This window comes from Orbicella faveolata, unplaced genomic scaffold (genome assembly GCF_042242905.1).
Source record: "Orbicella faveolata isolate gen_17 unplaced genomic scaffold, um_ofav_v1 contig_2, whole genome shotgun sequence".
Lineage (NCBI taxonomy): Eukaryota > Metazoa > Cnidaria > Anthozoa > Scleractinia > Merulinidae > Orbicella > Orbicella faveolata.
Window position 1 is genome coordinate 12314713 of NW_028301547.1, and position 22254 is coordinate 12336966.

General features: G+C 40.0%; 1 protein-coding gene across 5 annotated transcripts; it reads right to left on the reverse strand.

The window, feature by feature from the left end:
• Positions 1 to 1454: 1454 nt before the first annotated feature.
• LOC110052165 (uncharacterized) lies at positions 1455 to 18931 on the reverse strand. Of its 5 annotated transcripts, XM_020758297.2 has the most exons (8): positions 18805 to 18931; positions 18617 to 18713; positions 16971 to 17349; positions 9967 to 10008; positions 9801 to 9884; positions 2596 to 2658; positions 2421 to 2456; positions 1455 to 2099 (listed from the first exon to the last, which is right to left on the reverse strand). In XM_020758297.2, the coding sequence occupies exons 2-7, from the start codon at positions 18684 to 18686 to the stop codon at positions 2438 to 2440; spliced, it is 657 nt and encodes a 218-aa protein (XP_020613956.2). In that variant the 5' UTR covers positions 18687 to 18713; positions 18805 to 18931; the 3' UTR covers positions 1455 to 2099; positions 2421 to 2437. The 5 variants fall into 5 exon arrangements, with proteins under 5 accessions (XP_020613956.2, XP_020613962.2, XP_089145747.1 ...); XM_020758303.2 differs by lacking the exon at positions 2421 to 2456; XM_089289621.1 differs by having other exon boundaries at positions 1455 to 2456.
• Positions 18932 to 22254: the final 3323 nt, after the last annotated feature.

The following is a 22254-nucleotide window of genomic DNA, read 5'->3' on the forward strand; positions in this document are numbered from 1 at the left end:
AGCTATTGCAGTTTCTCAAGACATATACTATTAGAAAACAAGGGGTTTCGTTATGATAAGAGATCACCTGATATTGATCTTTCCAGCTTTGTCTTAACCTTCCTTACTGAACTCTTTGTTTTGGCAATAAGTCATTTTGACGTTACAAGTTTCTCCTGGATAAGTTAACTCTTATTGCCAATGGTTTAGCATAGGAAGTGTCCCTGTTCATATTTTCTTTCCTCTTAAATTCACTTGTTGCTCGGAACCAGATTCTGTATTTTTTAGTTCTTTCCATATAACATCCTATGAGTTTTCTTTTACAGCCAATGCAAGTTTAATTGAACTCACTGTGATATTAAAAAAAATTAGAACCCAAAGCACTAGTTTAGGATACCTTTCTTGTCAGAGGTGCGAGACAAGAAATAGCTTTGCACTGCATGCGGACGCCCGAGGAAACAGATCCTGCTCCGATCTCATATTTGACGAACATTTTGACATGAAATAAAGCACCTATCTGCCAAGAGGTCTCATCCATGTTATTCTGAATATCATCTGTTTCATCTAAGTCTCCCGTGCAGTGATCTTATATCATTTTACCACCTAAAATATCCACACGTCTGCTCGGCTTGCGTCAGTTGGTTGGTCTCGCTGAAGAAAATGTTATTGTTGACAGTTTTGCGGATAATTTAGCGCAGAAAAATAAGTCCTTGTTACATTATTTAATGCATATGACTTGATAGTTCAAATGTCTTTGTAAGGGAGCATTTTCCATCAAATACTTTCTCATATTTCGAGGGTTTCGAGTATTGATCAGCAGGTCCTCTACGCTATCGTCTACAAAATAATGGGTTTAAACCCACTGATCATTTTTATGCATATGTTAAATGATTCGTTCTTATCACCATTCAAACGTTTTAAACCATATCAAGATCACATTTTTGTGTTCGTGTTGTTCATCGTTGGGTTCTCCGGATATCGCCCAGGAAACGGGCGTGAAGCTTCACTGTTCAATCGCGTTTTCAATTAAGCGATCTCCAAATTTTGCGTGTTTTTGAGCCTTCCGACATCTAATTTTTGAAAACCAAGGTATTTTTGGACACAACATCAATAGGTTATCTTATTCCTGTGGTCTGTTGATCGCTTTCTTTCAAATTCTTTGAGCAATCATCGGATGAAAAACTTTTCTGGTGTCATTTTTTAGCGGTCATTGAAACTTCATTGGCTGGCTCACGAGTGACGTAATAATGGCCAAGATTATCGGGCGCGCAATCGCATCGCTACGCAAGCAAAGTTGACCTCTCCCTCCTGGAAATAACCGAATATCTGGTTATCCTGCCCATCCGGGTTCACTGCATTCTCGTCCCCAGAGCCTCCGAATGAATGGAGCCAGATTTCACACTTTTTTCACAGGTTACTCGACAGTATTTCATTATCCAAATAAAAAAGAAGAAAGAAATTTAAGTATGCGGACATCGGGAGTAGAACACGGGAAATTTTATTCAAGATACCGGCATTCACTAACCGCTACACAATCAGAGTGCTGGCTGCCAAAAACCTGAATTTTTTATGTATACATACTGCAAGCCTAAATATATGCAATACAGTCTCGCCCAAACCACAAATGAAAGCTTATTGAAAGCGAACCCGAGTGGGACTAAGCGCTGGAAGGCCGGGCTGAACTAACCGCGTGAAACCCTGAGTGGAACTAACCACAAGCAAATGGGAGAAGTGTTAACCATGCATAGTGGGCTAACTTGGTCTCATACATTGTTCCTCCATATAAAAAGTCACGATATGTATAACTTGGTCTTGGTCTCACTCATCGCTATCAAAGGTTTTCCCAAAATGGCAAGCGGGAGACGAACCGCCAATTTAAAAATCGTCGAGGAGAAGCCCTGGGGACGAGGTTACTGCTTGGTGATAGAGAGGTGCTTCTCAGTGTCTTTCAGTGTCAAGCATCTGTTTGGAAAAGTCAGAAGGGCGACCAAATGTTACTTTTGCATGTTGGCGTCCAAGGTTCCTCCTCAAGTGATTGCTTTTATCTTTTGGTGCATGACTACATCTTGCTTACCCGCAAATCGTTCGAGCGATGCAATGTTCAGAAGGGCCTTGTTAACCTAAAGAAAAAAAATACTAGTAACAGTTCAAGGTGCGATGTTCTTCAAATTACTGATAAACGCGTGCACAATACCGTGGTTATGGGTTTGAAATAACCAGATTACTTATCATTCGATCTTCTAAAGTTCTTTTGTAAAAATAGCAGTTCATACCAATGCATTGGAATGAAACCTAACTTCTAGGTTCAAACAATCACATTGAGGTAGAGTAGTAATCAACAAATTTAAACTGTCGTAATTAGCCTATTAGTTTGATGCATTTAGTTAAACAAGTCGGCGCTGTGTGTATTAACGCTATTTAGCTATTGTCAGTATCCTCACCTCAAATGACTGCATTTCTAGATTACAGGCGACTCGCTGTGGGCGGAACAAAAATGAAAAAAAAAAACAACAACAACAAACAATATTTTATAAAGCTCGGTATTTCTGTAGAAACCTGCAGAGAAATTACATTTGTGATTAAGAAACATTGAACTCGAACCATTTTAGTTAATACCTGAATTTTTCTGTTGTTCTTCCAATATCGACATTTGGAGTTGAAGGGCTATTTGGACTCGAGCTGAAAAGGAAATTATCATTATAAAAAGGATCAACTACTGAAATTAAAGGACACAATAAACTTTTGCGAAGAACGAAAATCCTGGCAGCCCTCAGTTAGGGAAAGGTCATCAGCTGGAGTTGTATCGTAGCACGAGTCAAGTTCGAGTCAGGTTAATTTTTTTTCAAATTTTCCACTGCGGAAAAAAATACACTGAAACCCCCTTCCCTCGCTTTATTTGTGTGCCTTCTTTCTATGTTGCTGTAGAGGTTTAGGTCGTGTTACTAGTAAAGTCGAAGTAAAGGGATTTCGGGGAGTTTTGCCAGTTCATTGTTTTCCAGTGTTTTTGACGGGCTGCGATGAGAAATATTCGTTTGCCAGCTATCACATATGCACTGTAGGTGAAACCTGGAGACAATGGGAACTTTTGAAGCAAATTTATGGCTATTTTCCTCCTTCGGTACATTTGCTGGGCTTCGCAAAAGGGTCGCGATGAAATGTATCTGTTAACGTGGGTTTCGATGAAAAACGTCTGTGAAATTTGGGAGCTTATATTCCAACTTGGCGGACGTTTGCCTGAAAAATAGCTGTGAGATTTGCGAGCTTAAATTCCCACTCCGTCGGCGATGTGGTAAAGATGGTTAGGGGCACTATCAAACGTGCTCTTGGTGAAATCTCAAGGCGATGGGAGCTTTGTAGCAAATTTATGCCTAAAATAAAGTGTCTACGTGTCTCAGATTGAACCGAATTCTTTGAAGGAAAAAAAAAAAAAGAAAAAAACAGGCCCAAAATTTTAGTGTCTGTGATACGAATAATCTGTAGCCTGTTCCAGGCTCTCGGTCAGTGGGGAAGATCGAATTAGCGGGCGGGCGACAAGCGGGAACTGGTAGAAAAAAAGGTGAGATCGCGCTCGTCGCTGACCCCGCTCGTCCGTTTGCCCGATCGCTGGCACAGACTAAATAAACTACGGTTATCAAAAGTTTTAGACGCTTGCGAGATCGCGGTGTCCTTAGAGATTTTTTGCAATGATTAAATCCACTTAAAATGGACATAAGCTTTTCGCGAGAGCTTCTGTGTGACCTTGCGATTTGATAGCTCATCTGGGAGCTCATCATACAAGTGTCGTACGTGTTGTTGTTGAACAGCTACAAAAAGTTTTGTCTGTGGGCGAAATTTTAAAGCTTGGATTGGATTTCAGTTCCTGAAGCTCCAGCCCTAGTTCTAGTTCTTGTTCTAGTTCTCCTTGCTCCCGCTTTGTGAGATTGTTCGTCCAATGCGACTTATGCTTCTTCAATGTTATTTGCGTAACATGAAGAGTTTGTCCTCAAGAGCAGGATTTTCTCGCAGTGGATTCAACGCCCGCGGTTGAAACTCATAATCTGATGTTATCAAGCCTTAGAGACTCGCAATAACCGCAGTGTTAAAATGCTCGACGAAACTTTTCGCTTTGGTTTCTGAAATGTAATATTTCATGAGCTCAACCCTCCACCGCAGGATAGTATCATCGATATGACCCAAGGCTTGACATTTTCGGTTGTCGCATACGGGAGGTTCGACTGTACATGGCCGGAATCTTCTTCCAACAGAAACTCGAAGTGCCACGAATGTATATATGTTTAAAGTTAGAAGTAAGAGGTTTCTTATGTAGTTATGAGTACTCTAATTACAGTTATAATATAATAATTTTACTTTTTTATTCATTTGGTACTTCTAACCAATTCGGTGATCTGCTTTTATATGGGGTCCTGGACTCTTTTACAGATTATCCCTTGGCCTTTTTTTAATTTTTATTATTTTTTGTGTTTACATATAATTATCTTTAGTGCCATGAATTGTAATAAACATAAACATTTAAGCAATAGACCACAAGTTTTTATGGTTTATAGGCTGATAAACCACGCGGGATGTTGGAAGAACACGAGAAGAATTCGTAAATTACGAGCCGCAGGCGAGTAATTCACGAATTCTTCGAGTGTTCTTCCAACATCCCAAGTGGTTTATCATGCCTCTAAACCATAAAAACTTGTGGTCTATTGCTTTTATATAATAATTCAGAAGACACGCGAAATTTCCATGAGTTTATTGGCACAATAAACCATAGCTGATTGACCAATCAGAGCGCGCGCATTCATTTAATTATTATATAAATGATTATAGAATCTAAAACAAATAGGTACGCGATGTGTACATGTGTCTACGCTTTTATCTTTGTTGTTGATACATGGTGTTATTCATCTAAATGCCCAATAAACATATATTTATTTGGCATGAGTTATTGTTTGACTATTAGAACCCTGTTTTCTGTTGGCATTGTCACATGTCTTTTTGCAAACAGAACTGACTTTTTCCCGTTGTTGATACATCTAACTAAACCTCCCTGACTCCACTATGTTAATTTTCAAGTTAAAGGACTCAGTCACACTTTGTATAATAAAACCATCGCAAGATGTGCCTAATGTTTTTCCATTTTGTTCAAATGGTCAATCCACGAAGTTTCTGTATTGCTTTCAACAAACTTCTCAGGATTATCCCAAAGATATTAAACTCCTGATTGTCTTAAATGTAAATGATGTTTGGAATCACCATACGTCTGATGTGAAACAGCTGTATAAAAACAATCGCCTTGTACTCCTACCTCCAAAGCAATTAGCTACAGTCCCATTTGGCTTAAGCGGGCTCTCAGTTGGAACTTGCAGTTGGTATCCTTCGAATTCAAGAGAGTGTTGTAATTACCTGCTGTTGATTGTTGATACATGGTGACATTCAACTAAATGCCCTATGTATACTTCTTTTGGATGTGTATCATGACTAAATTACAGAAATCCCCCTGAAATCTCTCTGAGATTCCACTACTTTAATTTTAAACTTAAAGGACTCAGTCTGCAATGCATTGTACAATATCAAGTGTCTCACAGCATGAACCTGGTTTTCCACTGCGCTCAAATAAGCAATCCCCGAAATTGCTGTATTGCTTTCTTCTCTTCTCCGGGTTTTGTCTAAGATAATCAACTGCTGATTGTCTTGCAAATAAATGATCTTTACAGTCATCATATATTTGATGTGCCACAGCTCCACAAAAACAATCACTGTTCCCCCCCGCCCCTACGTCTGTAGCCTGTACGCAGGCTCTCTAGTCGAAAATGGGACGAAGAGAAACCGTGAAGAAAGATAATAGAACTGACAGGAGAAGAAAGAGAGAGGAGGAGAGAACCTGTAGACAAAGGATTGAAGCCGCCGTTTAATTAACCTGTCATTTATCTACCAACAGCATGCCATAATTTCCGCGTGGGTGCATTGGAATGTAAATAGATCGCATGCGAAAACTGACAGTTCCAGGGAAAATACGCGCTTTTGTAGAGTGAAATGGAACGGTCGAACCCCATTGTCGGTTTTAGTAAATACGTAATAAGTCATTTACTTGTGGTCCTAAAAGAGCAAAGCCTTATGCGTCAAACGGCGCGACAATGACTGATGATGCTAAAAGAGTAAACGCGGTACTGGTGTTCGGCATGTTCAAAAACAAGGAGCTTGTCGATTAGACAACATTGTTGAGGCTCATGCGCTAGAAAACCTGGGATTTCAAATCGTGCAAGAAGAGGGTTTTTCCGACCTGAGTCGTATGGCATATGCTTGACACGATATCCATCAGTAACAGGCAAAATAATGTACTTGCAACAATTTCAATCAAGCAGCAGGGCTTCGCGTTTGCAATATAAATAGAAGTAAGCAACTTGCTCGCGTAATCCCTCTAGAGCTAATACTGAAAAGAGCTTAAAACATATCTTGCGATAGAATTGAGTCTTAGAAAAGGTACACCAAAGGCACATGTCAAATTGCAGTCGCGTCAAACTCTACGAAGCGACATTCAGATAATAGCGGAAACCTTGCAGACCTCTGACTTCTAAAATATTTTTAATAACAAAATCAAACGGCTCTACTCTATTTAAAACTCTTCCTAACAACACGGCACTAAGTGACCGCAGAAGCGCGTGTGAAGCAACGAAAGGTCGAGAGACCGAAAATCAAACGAAAATGGCAAATGTACAAATTTCATGAATGGTAGGAGTCGCGGAAGCCTGCCAACCCCATTGTACACTAAACGTTTCCAAAATGCTGTGGGAACGTTCCGAAAACATCCATTTTCTTGGTCACAGATCGTAAGCAAAGTTTTTATTTTTCTTTCAGCTGTAAAAAATGAACGAAATCTCTCAGCGACGGAATCGCTCCTCTTTCAAACAGATCATTTGTTAACCGCTTACCGCCAGAAGACGCCAGGATAGTGACACACATACAAATTTTTAATGATTGGGTCGGAAAAGTGGACGTGTCAATCGAACCTGTCAACAATCAGTGATCTGACCAATTAGAGGTTGCACTAGATTGTAGTGCACAGCGGGTGCCTTGGAACGGTGGCATATAACCTTTGTCCACAAGCTCCGACACCCAAACCTCACTTCACTCTGAGCCAGTTCCTTCTTGGCCCTTTCAGCCGCGGCCAGACCCTTCCAGCCGGGGTCAAACCCTTCCAGCCGGAGCCTGTTCACAGGCTACTACGTCTAAAGAAATAAGGCCCAATTACTGTATTCGAGCCTTCGATACAATTTCGCAGCTTGCTTCATGGACATGATTTTCCCCAGTTAAAATTAGTGACATTTTTTATCCAAGTTTAACCCCAGTTAACTTCACTTTCTGATAGTTGGTTTCACCGGAATGTATGCCCTAAGTACAAAGGTCAACAAATCTTGCTAAGCCCTTAGGCAAAGGGAGATCATTCACAGATACGACACAACCTTAGATTAACAAAGCTTTGCAAGCCCTGCTACGGCAGGATGTTGACAGATACGACGTGACCTTTCTGTGACATGAATTGACCCTTTAACTTTACCTGAGGCGAAATGAACCGGAGGCAGGACGCTTTCAAATCCGATTTTAAACTCACTTGAAGAAGCCCTTCAAACACCCTATCGACCTTCTCATAGTAAACGAAATGTCAAACGGCCTGTCATCAGAACAAATCACAGAACGAATAGAACAAAAATTCCTATCTTTAATGTCGTAGATATATCAAACGATCTTTCAACACACACCACAAGAATATACGCCCTTTCATGGCAAAAAAACTACTTTAAGTAACACTAAAGAACTTCCACGGTTTTTCCTGCATAATAGCTAAACCGCATGCGCGTAGCCACAAAAACTAAGGTAATTCTCTTGATATTCATTTTTACTGCATGTACATTAACTCTTTACGTGGGGCGATTTTTGATTATTGCCATTAAATAAATTAAATAATTAAGACAGATTACCGCAAGGAATCTCTGAAAGCTCATACATGACAAAGAAATGATATCTGTTAGGTCCTGTATTCAAGTGCTCGTTAAAGTTTTGGCATATTACTTATCCGTTACCTATCGCAAAAGATCATAGTCTCTTGCCTTTCCACAACCCAAGAAGTACGTATAACCTGAGAAGTATTATACAATGGCAACTTCTTTTCAACACACCCCCCACCGTCGAACTTCACATGTACCGAAGGTAATGCATACATTACAGATACTTAATATTTAGCTTTACTTTTAGCGAAATTTTAACCGTGTTTAAATAAAGATTATCTATCTGTCTATACCCACGACTCTAAACGTTCAAGGTGTCATGCGCAAAAGGCATGCTTTGAAAAAAGATGTCCGGAACGAAGAGAGCTTGGTTGTCGTGCTTCAAAAACAACAAATAAACTGGTCTTATGTCCAATGAGTACAGGATCACAAACTTTTTTTCCGGCGAAGACAGTAGACCGGCTGTCGAGAGCTCATGGTTTTTGTAACTTTTTGCCATGGAACGTTATAGCGGAGCTCCGGCGGCCCGAATGCCGCCAAGCGGAACCCCAAACTCATATAGGAAAGAAAAGTTGATTTTCTCATGGTTATCATGGCTAGCGGTATTGCTCGTGGGCGCGTATGCAGGACGACGGCGACGGCGACGCGCAATATGGCGGTTATACTCCAAATAATAGGTTGATAGAGACATGCAACCTTGGTTTACCGTGTACTTCTTTGATATTGGACATTCATGTTATGATCAATTGACACCTGCATCCATCACATCCGCTGACCAGTATCACGTGACCAAATCGCGGGCTCGAGTTTGCAAGTCATCGAGGTCACATGTTTTTTGAAATTGACTGCTGAGCAAATGCTGGGTTTCGATTGGATCGCGGGCTCATGTCAGGTTAACTTGTTGAAAACAGGGCAGGATTGTTCGGGAGCCAGTTAAAGCTAACCCAGGATTAAAAGTTAACCGAATTATAAATTTTTCTTCTATACAATTGTTTTTTGCTGCTTTCTTTTGTGTATATGGTGATTACTAAAACTCAAAACGGAAGGTCAAACAACATACAGAAAACCTCACCGCAAAGTTACAAAACTCAGATCAAAATTCTACCTTTTCCTGGGTTAGCTTAATCGGGCTCTGAAGAACGCGGCCCAGGAGCTACGCTTTTAGGCGGGCCTAAATCTATATATTATTCGATCTATATTATCATAATCAATCCTGGTAACGGATCCGCGATTTTTTTTAAGTACGAGATCCAGGAACAGTCTTAAAGTTGTCTCGTTGGGATGAAATCAACAATAAAACAAAGAAAGAAACATTTAGAACTTGTCTTTTACGTGCAACAAGGTGGTTTAATGCCATTTGCAGGTTTAAGCACCTTTAATTCTATTTTCACGGTTGGCGTTAGCGACTATACTGAACAAGATCCGAATTTGCACATGTTGCAGAGATTACCTTCTCGCCATAATGAAAACACCGAGACTTCCAAACAAGAATTGCTGACCTAAAAGGTTTTGTGTCGAATTAGCAATTACATTCGACGCCATTAGGTTCGACGTCTAAATCGACTGCCGGACTCAATCATTTGAGTCGACTCAAATAGGTTTTTAACGATACCTTAGTAGGAAAACATACGCGTAAAATCATCTACAGGTTTTGACTGATGTAATTTTTAAAAGATTTTCACAAATGTTATACATTACTAGTATTTGTAGCGTCACATCAGCAGTGGCTGCCGTCTTATGAACCTGCCTTACAAATAAAGTTGTATGAATGTATGTTCGATATCGGCTTTTGTCGCGAAAATCAATTATTGGGAAATAAGAGTTGCTTACCTATTTAAGCCTTGATTCTGGTAGCTCTTTGGAAGGTCACTCGCATCAGGAGGTATGTCATCTACTTTGCGATCAGGTGGGTGACTATCAAAAGTATAACAATACGTTTTGTAGCCCTTAAGGATATATAGCTTGTGCAATGCGGGATGTATACAGATGTACGTACCTCCATGGCTTAAGTTTAACTTGAGAATGAGGTGCTTCAGGACTGAAATGAAAGAAAAATGTTATCGGATTTCATAAATTCCTCCCTCGACTGAAATTCGCCTCTTCGCACTCTCCCTTTTTACGGTGTTAAAATCGAGTTTGGTATCTGATTGTTAAATACAGGCCAAAGAAAACATGAAGTTTTTTTTAAATTCACATGAAGTGCCACAGAAATTTCGTTTTCGCCCACAGAGGTGTTCATTAAAAAAATAACGTCTTTCAAGGATAAGGTATTTCCAAAATTAATGCAAAAAGTTGTCGATGACACAGCCATTCAATGCAGAGATTCGTATTAAGAGAGATAACACCAAAAGACGCCTGCAAGGTATTCTCTGATCACGAGGTAAAGAGGGGAGAGAGGAATCAGCAACAACTTAAGATCAGTATTTTAACTACGTAAATTTTCTGAGGTCAAGTACCTAAAGGTTACTAAACTCACTTCTAAAGCGGGTTCTAAGCACTGTCTAAAATATAATTACTGGCAAGCCTTAGGGAGGCAGAACACTATTTGAGAGGGTCAGCATTGTTACACAGCAAATAAGCGGGTGAAAATTCTCGATGTCAGATTTAGGGCATGCGCAATTTGGCTTTTTCATTATGCGACGTCACCATTTAATGCTTTGTCCTGCGCATTCCACACCGCACGTGTTGCTGGAGGTGAGAAAGATTCGGAATATATTTCTAAATTCCCAGGAAGTATTAATCAAGGTTATGATCAGTTTTGCGATGATTCTCGAGTTTTCATGAGTTTGTCTGCCCTACTATGCGACCAGTTGTGGCCAATTCACCAATGGAGGTGCGAAGAAACGCTATGCACTTCGAATGCGACAATTATCAGATAAAGAGACTTGTCTTTTGAGTAAATTACCACCTTCTGCTTGCCTGTCTTCGGAGATATTCGTGGAAGGTGATTTGAAAAACAGATCTGTAGTGAAAGTGAGTTCTCTAAAGTGCATCAAGGGAAAGCGTGAGGTTACTAGTTGGCCGAATGAGGCTAAATCTTCGACCCTTGGGTCAAACTGTCTTTCGCCCTTCAGACAAAATATTCGACCGTTGAGTCTAAAAGTCTCTAGCCCGTTGAGGCAAAACTTGAGGCAAAATATTTAATTGTGAGTCAAAAAGTCTGTCTTCAGGTGAGGCACAACATTCGACTTTAGAGTTGAAATATTGTTCGCATAGTCTGTCAAAATATTCGACCGTCGAGACAAATTGTTCGTCGTCAGCCGCTGCAGAATGTTAAACTTTTCAATCAAAATGTTCTTCAAACATGCGGAAAAAGGACCATTGACGGCGTTTGTCGTGAAGCACAGCTCGACACTGTATTTGATGTGGAAAACGCCATCAGGGGTCAATGAATATAAATTATGATAGGCGACATCCGAACTGTTCTTTGCGCTCAGTCTTGATGAATACTTTCCCTTCCAATAAGTATGCAATTACTTTCTTGGAAATGTTCTTTGGCTATTTTAAGCGCATCACATTTAGATTCCAGAATGCAGTGGACCTCTTTGTTATTGTTATTGCCCTCTTAAATTCACTCTTACTTTCAATTTCTGAGAATTATTTATACCAAGGGTTAACGGTTACAATTAAAGTTATACTTGCATGAATGTATCAAATTATTCATTGTTTCCTGTCCCCAGGGCCTTGTCTACTTTTCAAAATTGCGGTCGGGAGAATAGCCTGACCAATGCTGAACTAACGCCCTTGCTGATTGGCCCATTCACACGAACAGGCTGATTGTTTAAAATAATCCTAAAGACATGGCGGACGTGGCGAGTTTTTATACGAAGAAGAAAGGGCTACAGGAGGTTGTTTTGCAGTTCAGTTCAAGCGATGTTGAATCAGACTGCCGTTTACGATTCGAAAGGTGAATCTTTTCCGTCAGATTTTAACTTACAAGATGTAACCCATGCCATAGAAGTAGAAATAACCGCGGGAAAATATTAATAACGAGCATGAGGTTAAAGCTTTTATTGAAGTACAGATCTGCTGACAGCTAGCGAGCTGCAGGTCACCAGAAGCGGCCTTATATGTGCTGTTTTTCTTGTTCTATATTCATGCGCAATTAGATTTTCTGCGTATGGAAACAAAGTTGACCTATCGAGGGATGAGAGAGTTTGAAGCGTTTGTTATGTTCGAATTTCAAATCTAAAAGCAGCTTTTGTTCGTTACTGACCAGTAGTATACCTCAGATAAATAGACCAATTTATTCATGAATTCATTTCCTTTAGTTAATGAGATAAGGATGGTACAACTGGTTTAATGAGATTTCAATTACTCAGAGTATTTTAGCGAGTAGTATTTAAGTATTTATAAATTGAGTAGCTATCGATTACTCAGAGTACTTTTAATGAGCAGTATTCAAGTATATCGAGTACCTTTTGAGTTTCTCGGAGCGATTTGAGAAATGTCTTGAACATTGTTTTAAGATATTGAGTAATAACTAATTACCCTATATCCAGTAGTGAAAAGTTTCTCATAAATGTTGTCATTTATTTACCTGAAAATGTCTGTTTGGTATTCCTTTGAATAATCGCCCATGCATGCAACGGAATGTTTTCCGTTACGTTTAAATTATCTCCTTAAAACCAGTTTAACCCGTTCCTAGCAAGTTGTGTCGCCATTTTGAATTATCAAATCCAACCGGTCTCAAACCAGTCTGACTGGTTTGAGAGTGCTCCCTGATTGGTTCTCAGCCAAGCCTTTGTTCTTTCTCTATATAAGCGCCACATTACCCGGATGGTTAGGCGGTCAGTTAACTCCACTACATCACACACATCTCTCCTAAAAACTCATTTATTATTAAACTAATGGTTCCATAGTGGAAGTGAAGTGTTGCCCCACGTAGAAAGATGGTGGGGGTGAGACGTGAAGATATCACATGGTGTTGGAGATCGTCGGAAAAACATAGTAAATTAATGTCGGAGAAATAAGCAAGTTTGACATTGAATTCTACTGTATTTTTTACTTAATTAAGCCTTGTTTTCTTTCTTAAAACATAAGCTTTTACAGCTTCCCACTCGTTATTTTTCAAGGGATTAGTATCTAACAGAACCAAACGGACAAGGGTAATATTCAACTCGAATGATTTATTTTACTGGTACATTTGATTTTTTTTGCTCTTTGTAGATTTGTGCTACAGTCGAACCTCCGGTTGCGACCAGTTTTCCAAAATACCAAAATTTTCCAAGTCAAATCACTATATTTGGAACCTCTTGTAAGCGACCACCTCTCGTAAGCGACCGCGACCGCTTTTAGAACTAAAAGTTTGAATTTTTCCTTGTTTTTAACCTCCCGTAAGAGACCACTTGACAGATAATGGAGCGAAAAATGGCTAATAAGGTGTTGTGACATTATCACATTCCTCGGTAGTACAAGAGACGGAAATTTCTCAATGGGAAGAACCGGATTTTTTTCTCGAAATTGACTTTTACATGAATAAAACGGGTTAAGTCTCGGCAGTTACCATATTCTAATGAGGAAAAATTTGCACCCATATGGTCTAAGCTCTCGTAAGCGACCACCTCCCATAAGCGACCACCTAGGTTTGACATTTTGCGTGGTCGCTTACGGGAGGTTCGACGAAAAATTGTCAATAATATAATTCTTCTTCTTCTGATAAACTGCTATCGAAAAGTGATAGATATTTGAGTTGAAACAATCATGTAACATGGACAGTAACAAACTGTACAGTGTGGGGCCCAGTTCTCGGCCACTTTTTGTTCAGCGATTATTTCTCGCGCCACAAATGAATCTGAATAAAAAGCAATTGTTTCCAAAAGTAGCTTGATTCCTTGTCTTCCGTTCTGCCGAGTTTTGTTTCGTCCTGCCGAGTTTTTCTGTGAGCACGTCGAGGTTACGCGAAGGTAGGTGAATTTGGTTTCCCCGAAAACGTGTTTGTTTACGGCTACTCGAATTACATGGTTTAATTCAAGTTTATATTTTGTCCGTCTAGAAAGCCCAAATGAGCCAATTCTTGGCATAAAGGATGTTGAGTGATAAAGCTATCTGTTAAATATAAACTTTTCCTGGCGTGTTTAATTCTTTGACCTAAATTCACTCCTCAATATTTCGTTAGTACTTTTGCGTATTTGCCTATTCTCGGCCACCCTGCTCGCCTTCAACACTAAAAGCGCTAATAGTTTTGTGTGGAGTATTCGTGTCAAGTCAGTTGTAAGAATAAAGCTGTAATGGGGTGGCATGCTGAAAACTATGAGCTCTGACTTAACCCCGTTTTAAATACCCAACTCTTTTTTAGCCTCGCTTGACTGCGCTTAAGAGAAAAACTAGGTGTGCAAAAAACGTCCTTTTCTAACATGAAACAAAGCTCTTTAAGAATAATTTGTGATCGAAATATCAAAACACAAGCCTTATAAGTGATTTAACAACAAAAACTGGTAATAAAGCGTTGTTTATTCTAAGGAATCGCGTGCACTCTTTTGTGGCCGAGAACTGAGCCCGCTGGTTGATAACTGGGCCCACGAACGAAGCCTCCATTTTCGTTATTACTCGGGAGAAAACAGCGTTGAGCAGTCGATAGCTCTACATGTGTAAACTGAATGCTGAAGCTAGTTATGCGTGAAATTTTAAGTCGTTACGGCTATTCCAAGGAAAGAAATACAAGTTCACGGTTTTTGTGGCCGAGAACTGGGCCCCATACTGTATATTGACAAAAAATAACACTGTAGATGTCTACCACATGCAATTAATGCTGACGAAATAATTTTCAATAATAATAAATTACTATTTTTTATAAACTGCTATCAAAACGTGATAGATATTTTACAAAAACGGTAAGTTACTCAGTAGCTTGTCACGTCAGGTGTAAATTTAAGTATTATTATTCCGTTTGTTTGCCTCGGTAGGTAATTTGCTTGTTTCATTCGCCTCGTGGGGCAAATTAGAATTCAGTTTGTTCGTCTCGCTGGGCAATTCACTTGTTTTATTCGTCTCGTTTGGCAAATTAGAATTCGGTTTGTTCACCTCGCTGGGCAATTCATTTGTTGTATTCGCCTCGTTGGGCAAATTATAATTCAGTCCTGTATGCCTCGCTGGGCAATACTCATGGAACAACAGATTCATGAAAGAATATCGTCTTCCCCTGGAGTCATCACTAAAAAGCGTTCGCTACCCTCAGGAATACTTCCCCAAATTCTTAAATTTACACCTGACATGACAAGCTACTGAGTAACTTACCGTTTTAGTAAAAAGCTTCCTTTCGCATCAAGAGATGACAAATGTACAAGGTACTCAACGAACGCGACGAATGTACAAGGTACGAACGATCAAAGATTCGCAGACTTTCTACGCAGTGGAGCCTGGGAGCTGCTAACAAACAGATAACCTCAAGTCGAGATATCAACACAGAAATGGGATGCTGCCATATCACGGGCAGCAATAATAGCGGAGCTCCGGCGACCCGAACAGCCGCCAAGCGGAACCCCATACTCATATAGGAAAGAAAAGGAAACCCATGAGTTGATTTTCTCATGGTTATCATGGCTAGCGGTATTGCTCGTGGGCGCGTAGGTACGACGGCGACGGCGGCGACGACGGAGTCGCGCAACATGGCGGCCATACTCCAAATAATAGGTTGACAGAGACATACGGCCTTGGTTTACCGTGTACTTCTTGACATTGAGACATCCATGTCATAATCCATTGACACCTGTCAAAACAAGGTATCTGCTGACCAGTATCACGTGACCATATCGCGGGCTCAAGTTCAGAGCTCATCGAGCTCACGTGTTTTTTTGAAGTTGACCGCTGACCAAGTGCTGGTTTTCAATTGGGTCGTGGGCTCATGTCAGATTAACTTGTTGTAAACAGGACAGGATTGTTCGGAAGCCGGTTAACGCTAACCCAAGATTAAAAGTTAACCGAATTATAACTTTTTCTTCTATACAAAAGTTTTTTGCTGCTTTGTTGGTGATCATTAGAACTCAAAACAGAAGGCGCAAAGTTACAAAACTCAAATCAAAATTCTACGTTTTCCTGGGTTAGCTTAATCGGGCTCTGAAGAACCCGGCCCAGGAGCTACGCTTTTAGGCTGGCCTAAATCTCTGTATTACAAACCTTTAAAAAACAATAACACATGCATGTATAATTTATTTTGTTCTCCAAACTCCCCCACATTTCCTTACATGTCCTGTATCTCATTAAACCAGTTCTACCATCGATCTTATCTCATTAACGCAATGATGAATAAATCATCATCTGAGGTATACTACTCTGACCCTTGTTTTTTATACGGAAAATCGTTTCTATTTTCTTGTGTCCTGACACGAATTTCTTAAATATAGAATTTCTGTCTGTACTAGGTTTGGGCTTATTTCAAATCTTATTTGAAATACACATCTACCTCTACATGTATAGAGTCACTCGCAGATATCACGCTAAATAGAGCTAATTAAAATATCGAATGTAATAGAAAACTACACATAAAAACTGCAATCAAATCCCGCAAAACGCTGAGCAAAGAATCGAAAAGAAGTTCTCTGATAACGCAATATGACTAGAGCTAGCAACGACTACTGCTTAAGGCTACCTCTCAGATTACTCAAGCTCCCAAAGCTCTGTCACGTGACATTGCGTTCTCAAAGTGACTGACAAGATGTTGCCAGTTTATTGGGCTTATGCAAACATAGTCCATAGACCAACAATAACGGATGATTGACCGACCTCTCATTTGCATATGTTTTGCAGATCACCTACTAAAAATGGGCCATTACATGAAAATTAGCAAATTTGATATTTTGTTTCGTTTGGACAAGCATAAAAACAAACCAGTGGACTTGCGTAAAGTAAATATGGAAAATTAAAGATTCATTATGGCTTGATTGTACACTGAGAGAACGGTAATCGTAAACGCAAAACTCTTCAAAACTGAGAAAACCGAGTCAAGCTCTGCATATTACCTTTACAGTTAAGATCACTAGGCCGTCTGAAACGACTCCTTACCTTCTTTCTCTCCCAGAGCAGATCCAAATTAAAGAGACCATCATAAATGCAACTAACACACCGCCAAATGTTATTAAAAATATGCCAAACGAGGTTAGGCGTGCTGCAGTCGGTGAAAGTCGTTGTGCCGGTTGAGTAGTAGAGTCGATCAGTTGTCTTGTGGGGGTCACTACAGTAGTTATGCTTGGTAATGAACGAGTGGAATATTTTGTGCGATCTGGCTGAATACTTGGTTGATTTGGCGAAATAAGACTGCTTGCCATACTTGATTTAACGGAACTTGCACACCTCAAGCACCACGGACTACTTGACGAATGGCTAGTTCTTGTGGTTAGTCCCAAAGATCCAGAGAAAGTTGTCGAGGAACTGGAATTAAGCCCTGTGATACAGGAGTGATATAAACTAATGATCAGTAATGTAATCTTAGTATGAAATTTGAATCCCAAATATCCCATCTTCCATTATGTGCAAGACAAATATTTACATCCCTTAGCACCACAAGTCGGCCACAACACGCTCAAATATAAGCAAGATTTAGACAAACTTAGCAGTAGTCGATAACGACTTAAGAGATCACTTCTCTTATGGACCTCTACTTCAGCTCCACTCGATTCATCTTCTTAACTTTTCTACAATCTGATGGGTTATTTTTCAAACGTCTTCGCGTAAAAAATAAACGAAGATCAAATGAACAACTCTGATTAAAAATGTCCGCTACAGGTTTGCGTTGCCGGCAGATCCTGCCGATAAATTTTAAAAGTCACAATAAGGATCTAGTCAGTTGATGACCGTAACAGGGAAAACACAACAGTGGTCTTGAATGCCTGCTCAAGTCACATCTTAGACCAAGTTTTATGACGTCTCCACCACCCTGCGAACAGAGTCTCTTCGCCGGATCGTCCTAGAAAATCAGTTTTAACGGGAAGATCGAAGGAAAATCTGCTCGCATGATTCGCTTTCACAAGGGTGTTACAGAAGCTACGCCGTTTGTTCCCTACGAAAAAACGTATATGGGCATGGATGACATCTAAGAGAAAACAAAAATGGGATGCAAAGATATGTGTATGAAATCCGCTTTTGCCATAATCATGTATGAATAATAGACTGTGTGATAGGTTTATGTGACGTTCAGTTCTCAACAACAGCTGTCAACAATATAATTTTCAAAAGGAATGATAAAAGAAAGATTTAAAACCACTTAATAAGTTTCAAATGTGCATTTTTCCTGCTTGAAAACTGCTTTCAACCTTGATCGACCAGTTTTCGGTGAAGTAAGTGGTTTGTTTAAACTTTCGTGTAACACATATTTTGGTTGCTATCAATAATTTGCCGAATTCCCTTTCTGCGCGCGAGTGAATACATTAGTCGACAGTAACATGGTCAAGTTAGGTCGAAGTCAAAAGTGGTTCAGAGATGATAGAATTAAGCTAGAAAACTTTCCTTTTCCGCAAAAAGATGTAAATATAACTATTCATTAAAATGACTTTCTTTAAGAATAGTATTTTTCACACACAAGTAGTAACAAAATGTCGCAGCAACTCATGTTAACGAAAGTTAAAACCTGCATTACGTTTAGTTCAGGAAGAACCTTGTGGAAAACCTTTTTTTTACATCAAAGGCAGTAAAACTTTGAAATTATTTCTTACCTTCACAGCTAGAGAATATTATCTCTTGCAGCGCAACCAGTATGAAAGACAGGAATGCACACGTATCCATACCAGCTCCACACAGATCCGTATCTAGCTGCGGGATCAAAGCTCTTTATAGTACAATAAATTTTGCTAAATGAACGATTATTTCAACACAATGAAAAGTTCTTAAAGCCGGTAATTACCTTTTCGACTTTGAAGAAAGCGAGCGTTCACTACCGATAAGATTGTCTCTAGCTTTTGAGAAAAGTAAACAGTAACAAAATTAAAGTATCCTTCTGCCAATAACATGATCAATTTGAAATGTCATTCATATTAGACTTCCTTCGTCAAGATACAGATCCAGTGTCAATCTCCTGGCGAATGTTTTTTTAACCGGGGGCGCTTTCTATTCAACCGAAAATTCCGAAATTATCGAAACGGGGACAAATGGTAAGGACATTTCCAAGGAAATGTTCCACAAAATCCGGAAACTGTCGACCGAAAAGCGCAACATTCCAGAAATTCAAGAATGAAAATCAAATGGAACGGAAATTTCCAGGGAAAAAATGTTCGAAAATTTGGGTATACCTCAGGAGGTTGTCCTCTTGTTCAGAAATTATGTAAATTCGTAATTTTCTATTTAGTAAATAGATTCCATGTTGCTGTGCGTCTGTTCAGTCACAGGGAGCCCTCACATCCGTTTAGAACATGAATAAAAGATGAACCTACCTTTATCGCGCGTGTTTTGTGTTTTGTGGCGGCCATTTTGAATTTTTAATACGCGCGCGGTGTGCTAGTGCGAGGTCTGGAACCGAAATTACGGAAGTCTGGGACGGGCGGGAAAATTCGCAAATTCTCGGGGGTAGCCATTTTGAATTTTTAATACGCGCGCGGTGTGCTAGTGCGAGGTCTGGAACCGAAATTACGGAAAATCGCTCGGAGCCTGCTCGGAGCTCTAAGAAACAGTAATTTCGGTTCCAGACCTCGCACTAGCACACCGCGCGCGTATTAAAAATTCAAAATGGCCGCCACAAAACACAAAACACGCGCGATAAAGGTAGGTTCATCTTTTATTCATGTTCTAAACGGATGTGAGGGCTCCCTGTGTTCAGTAGTAGATCACAGGTGACGCCAAAATGTGGTAAGAACAGAAAAGGTGGCACATTCACGAAGTCAAGTGAGTTTTTGTCATCAGAGCACCCCTGCGAGCTGAAAAACCTGGACGATGCCTTGAATACTGCAGGAGTTGAAAAAGCCGTTTGGAAAACTTGGGGTTGCGGTCAACATTGGTGGCCATTCGATTCGAAGGAGCGTTACTGACGGTGGAAATCTGTGTCCTCCGTATTGACGATTCTTAAATCAGTTTGATATATTGTCAGAGACAAGCTGTAGTGAGCTAAACTTTGTTCGCTGCTGTGAGCTTAGGAGGACTGGAAAATTCGCGTCGGATAGCAAGGTTATGTGCTTATTTACAACAAGTGGTGTTGTGATGTTTCATTCCTGACATCAATCTGTGTCAACAATTATTTGACTGTCGAGAGAAGTTTAATTTTTTTTAAATAAATTAATCTCAAACATTTTGCTTATTAGGTTTGTTAATTGGTTTAGTTTCGCTCGACTGCCGACTGAGACTGCTCGAGTGTTTTTCCAAAACAGAAGCGACTATTTCTTCGTTCTTCCTCTCGTGCGCCCGGTTCTTGAATTCGCTGCTCCGGCCTGGAATCCATATTTGTCTAAGGATAAGCTAGCGTTAGAAGAAATTCAGCGAAGAGCCTCTCGGCTTGCTCTCGGCCAAAAACGTGGAGAGATGGAAAACGAAGATCGTTTAAGGAAGCTGATGTGGCCTACACTCGAAACACGGAGACTGTTTCTTTCTTTAGTTGAGTGCAATAAGATCGTTTTTGGCATAAATAAACTAAACTTTGACGATCTCTTTGAATTCCGTTACCAAGTGCAATTCAACCCTCGCTAACCACCCGTATAAGCCGTATGCTAAGCCAGCAAAGTGTAATCCATATAAATCTGATAAATATTCTTTTCCCATCCGAATTGTGCGGGACTGGAATAGTCTACCAAGGTCTATTGTTGAGGCTGGGAGCCTGACCGTTTTAAGAGTGCGCTAAAGCGCTTCTTAAACGTACATTAATTGTTTGTCAAAGACCTGATTCATATTGTAAATAGTTTTTTTAATATTCTATTTTATACATTTTCATTGTACATAGTTCATATCTGTTTTATCCTTTTATTTAAGGAAACGCCATAGGGTCGACCTCTAGTTTTCCTTTTCAAGATGTGCTTTTTCTTCATTGTATTTTATTTTCATCATCTCGAATAAAACACGTTGTCATCTTGTCATCTTGAAGACACAAAATGTTTCATATTTTTCACTTTTTACAATCTGATATAGTTTTTGGAATTGTAAATCCCTTTTCGAGAATATCTAATGCCATCTCCAGTGAGAAAAGTTGCCTGATTTCAATGCCTTTCCTGTTAACTTATATTGACGTCAGGACAGTAAAGTTTTTCCCGCCTGCTGAATCCTGATCGGTCAATTCAAGTTTCAGGCGCGCCAGCTCTATGCAAGGATATATGCGTAACATACGGCTGGCGAGCCTGAAATATGCAAGGATATGAGAGTAAGGGGGACGATCGTTGTTGGGATGTAGACGTGTTTTGGATAGCTCCGCTCACCGTTTGAGTTGAAAATCAAGAAGTAGCAACACGTCCGGCAGTTCTGTTGAAACTTCGCCGGGGAAAAAAGGTAGAAACAAGCCTTGATTCTGCTAGCTCTTTGGAAGGTCACTTGCCTCAGTAGTTATGTCATCTACTTTGCGATCAGGTGGGTGACTATCAAAAGTATAACAATACGTTTTGTAGGCCCTTAAGGATATATAGCTAGTGCAATGTACGATATATACAGATGTACGTACCTCCATGGCTTAAGTTTAACTTAGAAAAAAGGTGGAAACAGTGCGTTGAATAAGTCGAACGGCTACGACGAAATAATTGCGGCGCTGAACCTTACAGACAGCGTTACCGAGAAATTAGATCTTATACTTTTCAAGCTTATCAGCCTAGCTTCGAGGATGGAAGAATTAAACCTAACAGCAAAGGGAATACAGGATAAGGTCTCCCATCTGGAGAAAGAAATTGCTTCTGTCCAAGACAAACAGAAATCTGTCGACGGGAAATTTTCACACATGGCAAAGAATGCTGAATTTGTGGACGAACAAATTATAGAGCTACAGACCAGTACGGACAAGAGAAAGAATGAAGTTAGCGAATGCCGAAAACAAGTCCTTTACCTCGAGGCGTACAGCCGAAGGGAGAACCTTAAGTTTGAGGGGTACCCGAATTAGTTAAAACGTCTGGTCAACAAAATACAACCTCGAATGAGGATACGAAGAAAGTAACACACTGACGACCATACTGCAACCCCTTACTGACAAATCAAGACGCAAACTACAATCTACGGAGAACTTTATTGACGCTATTAAGACAGTACAGATACCTGACGACTACAAACTTGTGTCTTTTGATGTGAAATCACTGTTCACCAGTATTCCACTTCAATTGGCATTACAGTGTACCGAGACCGCTATACAACAATCTACTGTTGAACTGCCGTTACCTACAGAAGACATCATGGACTT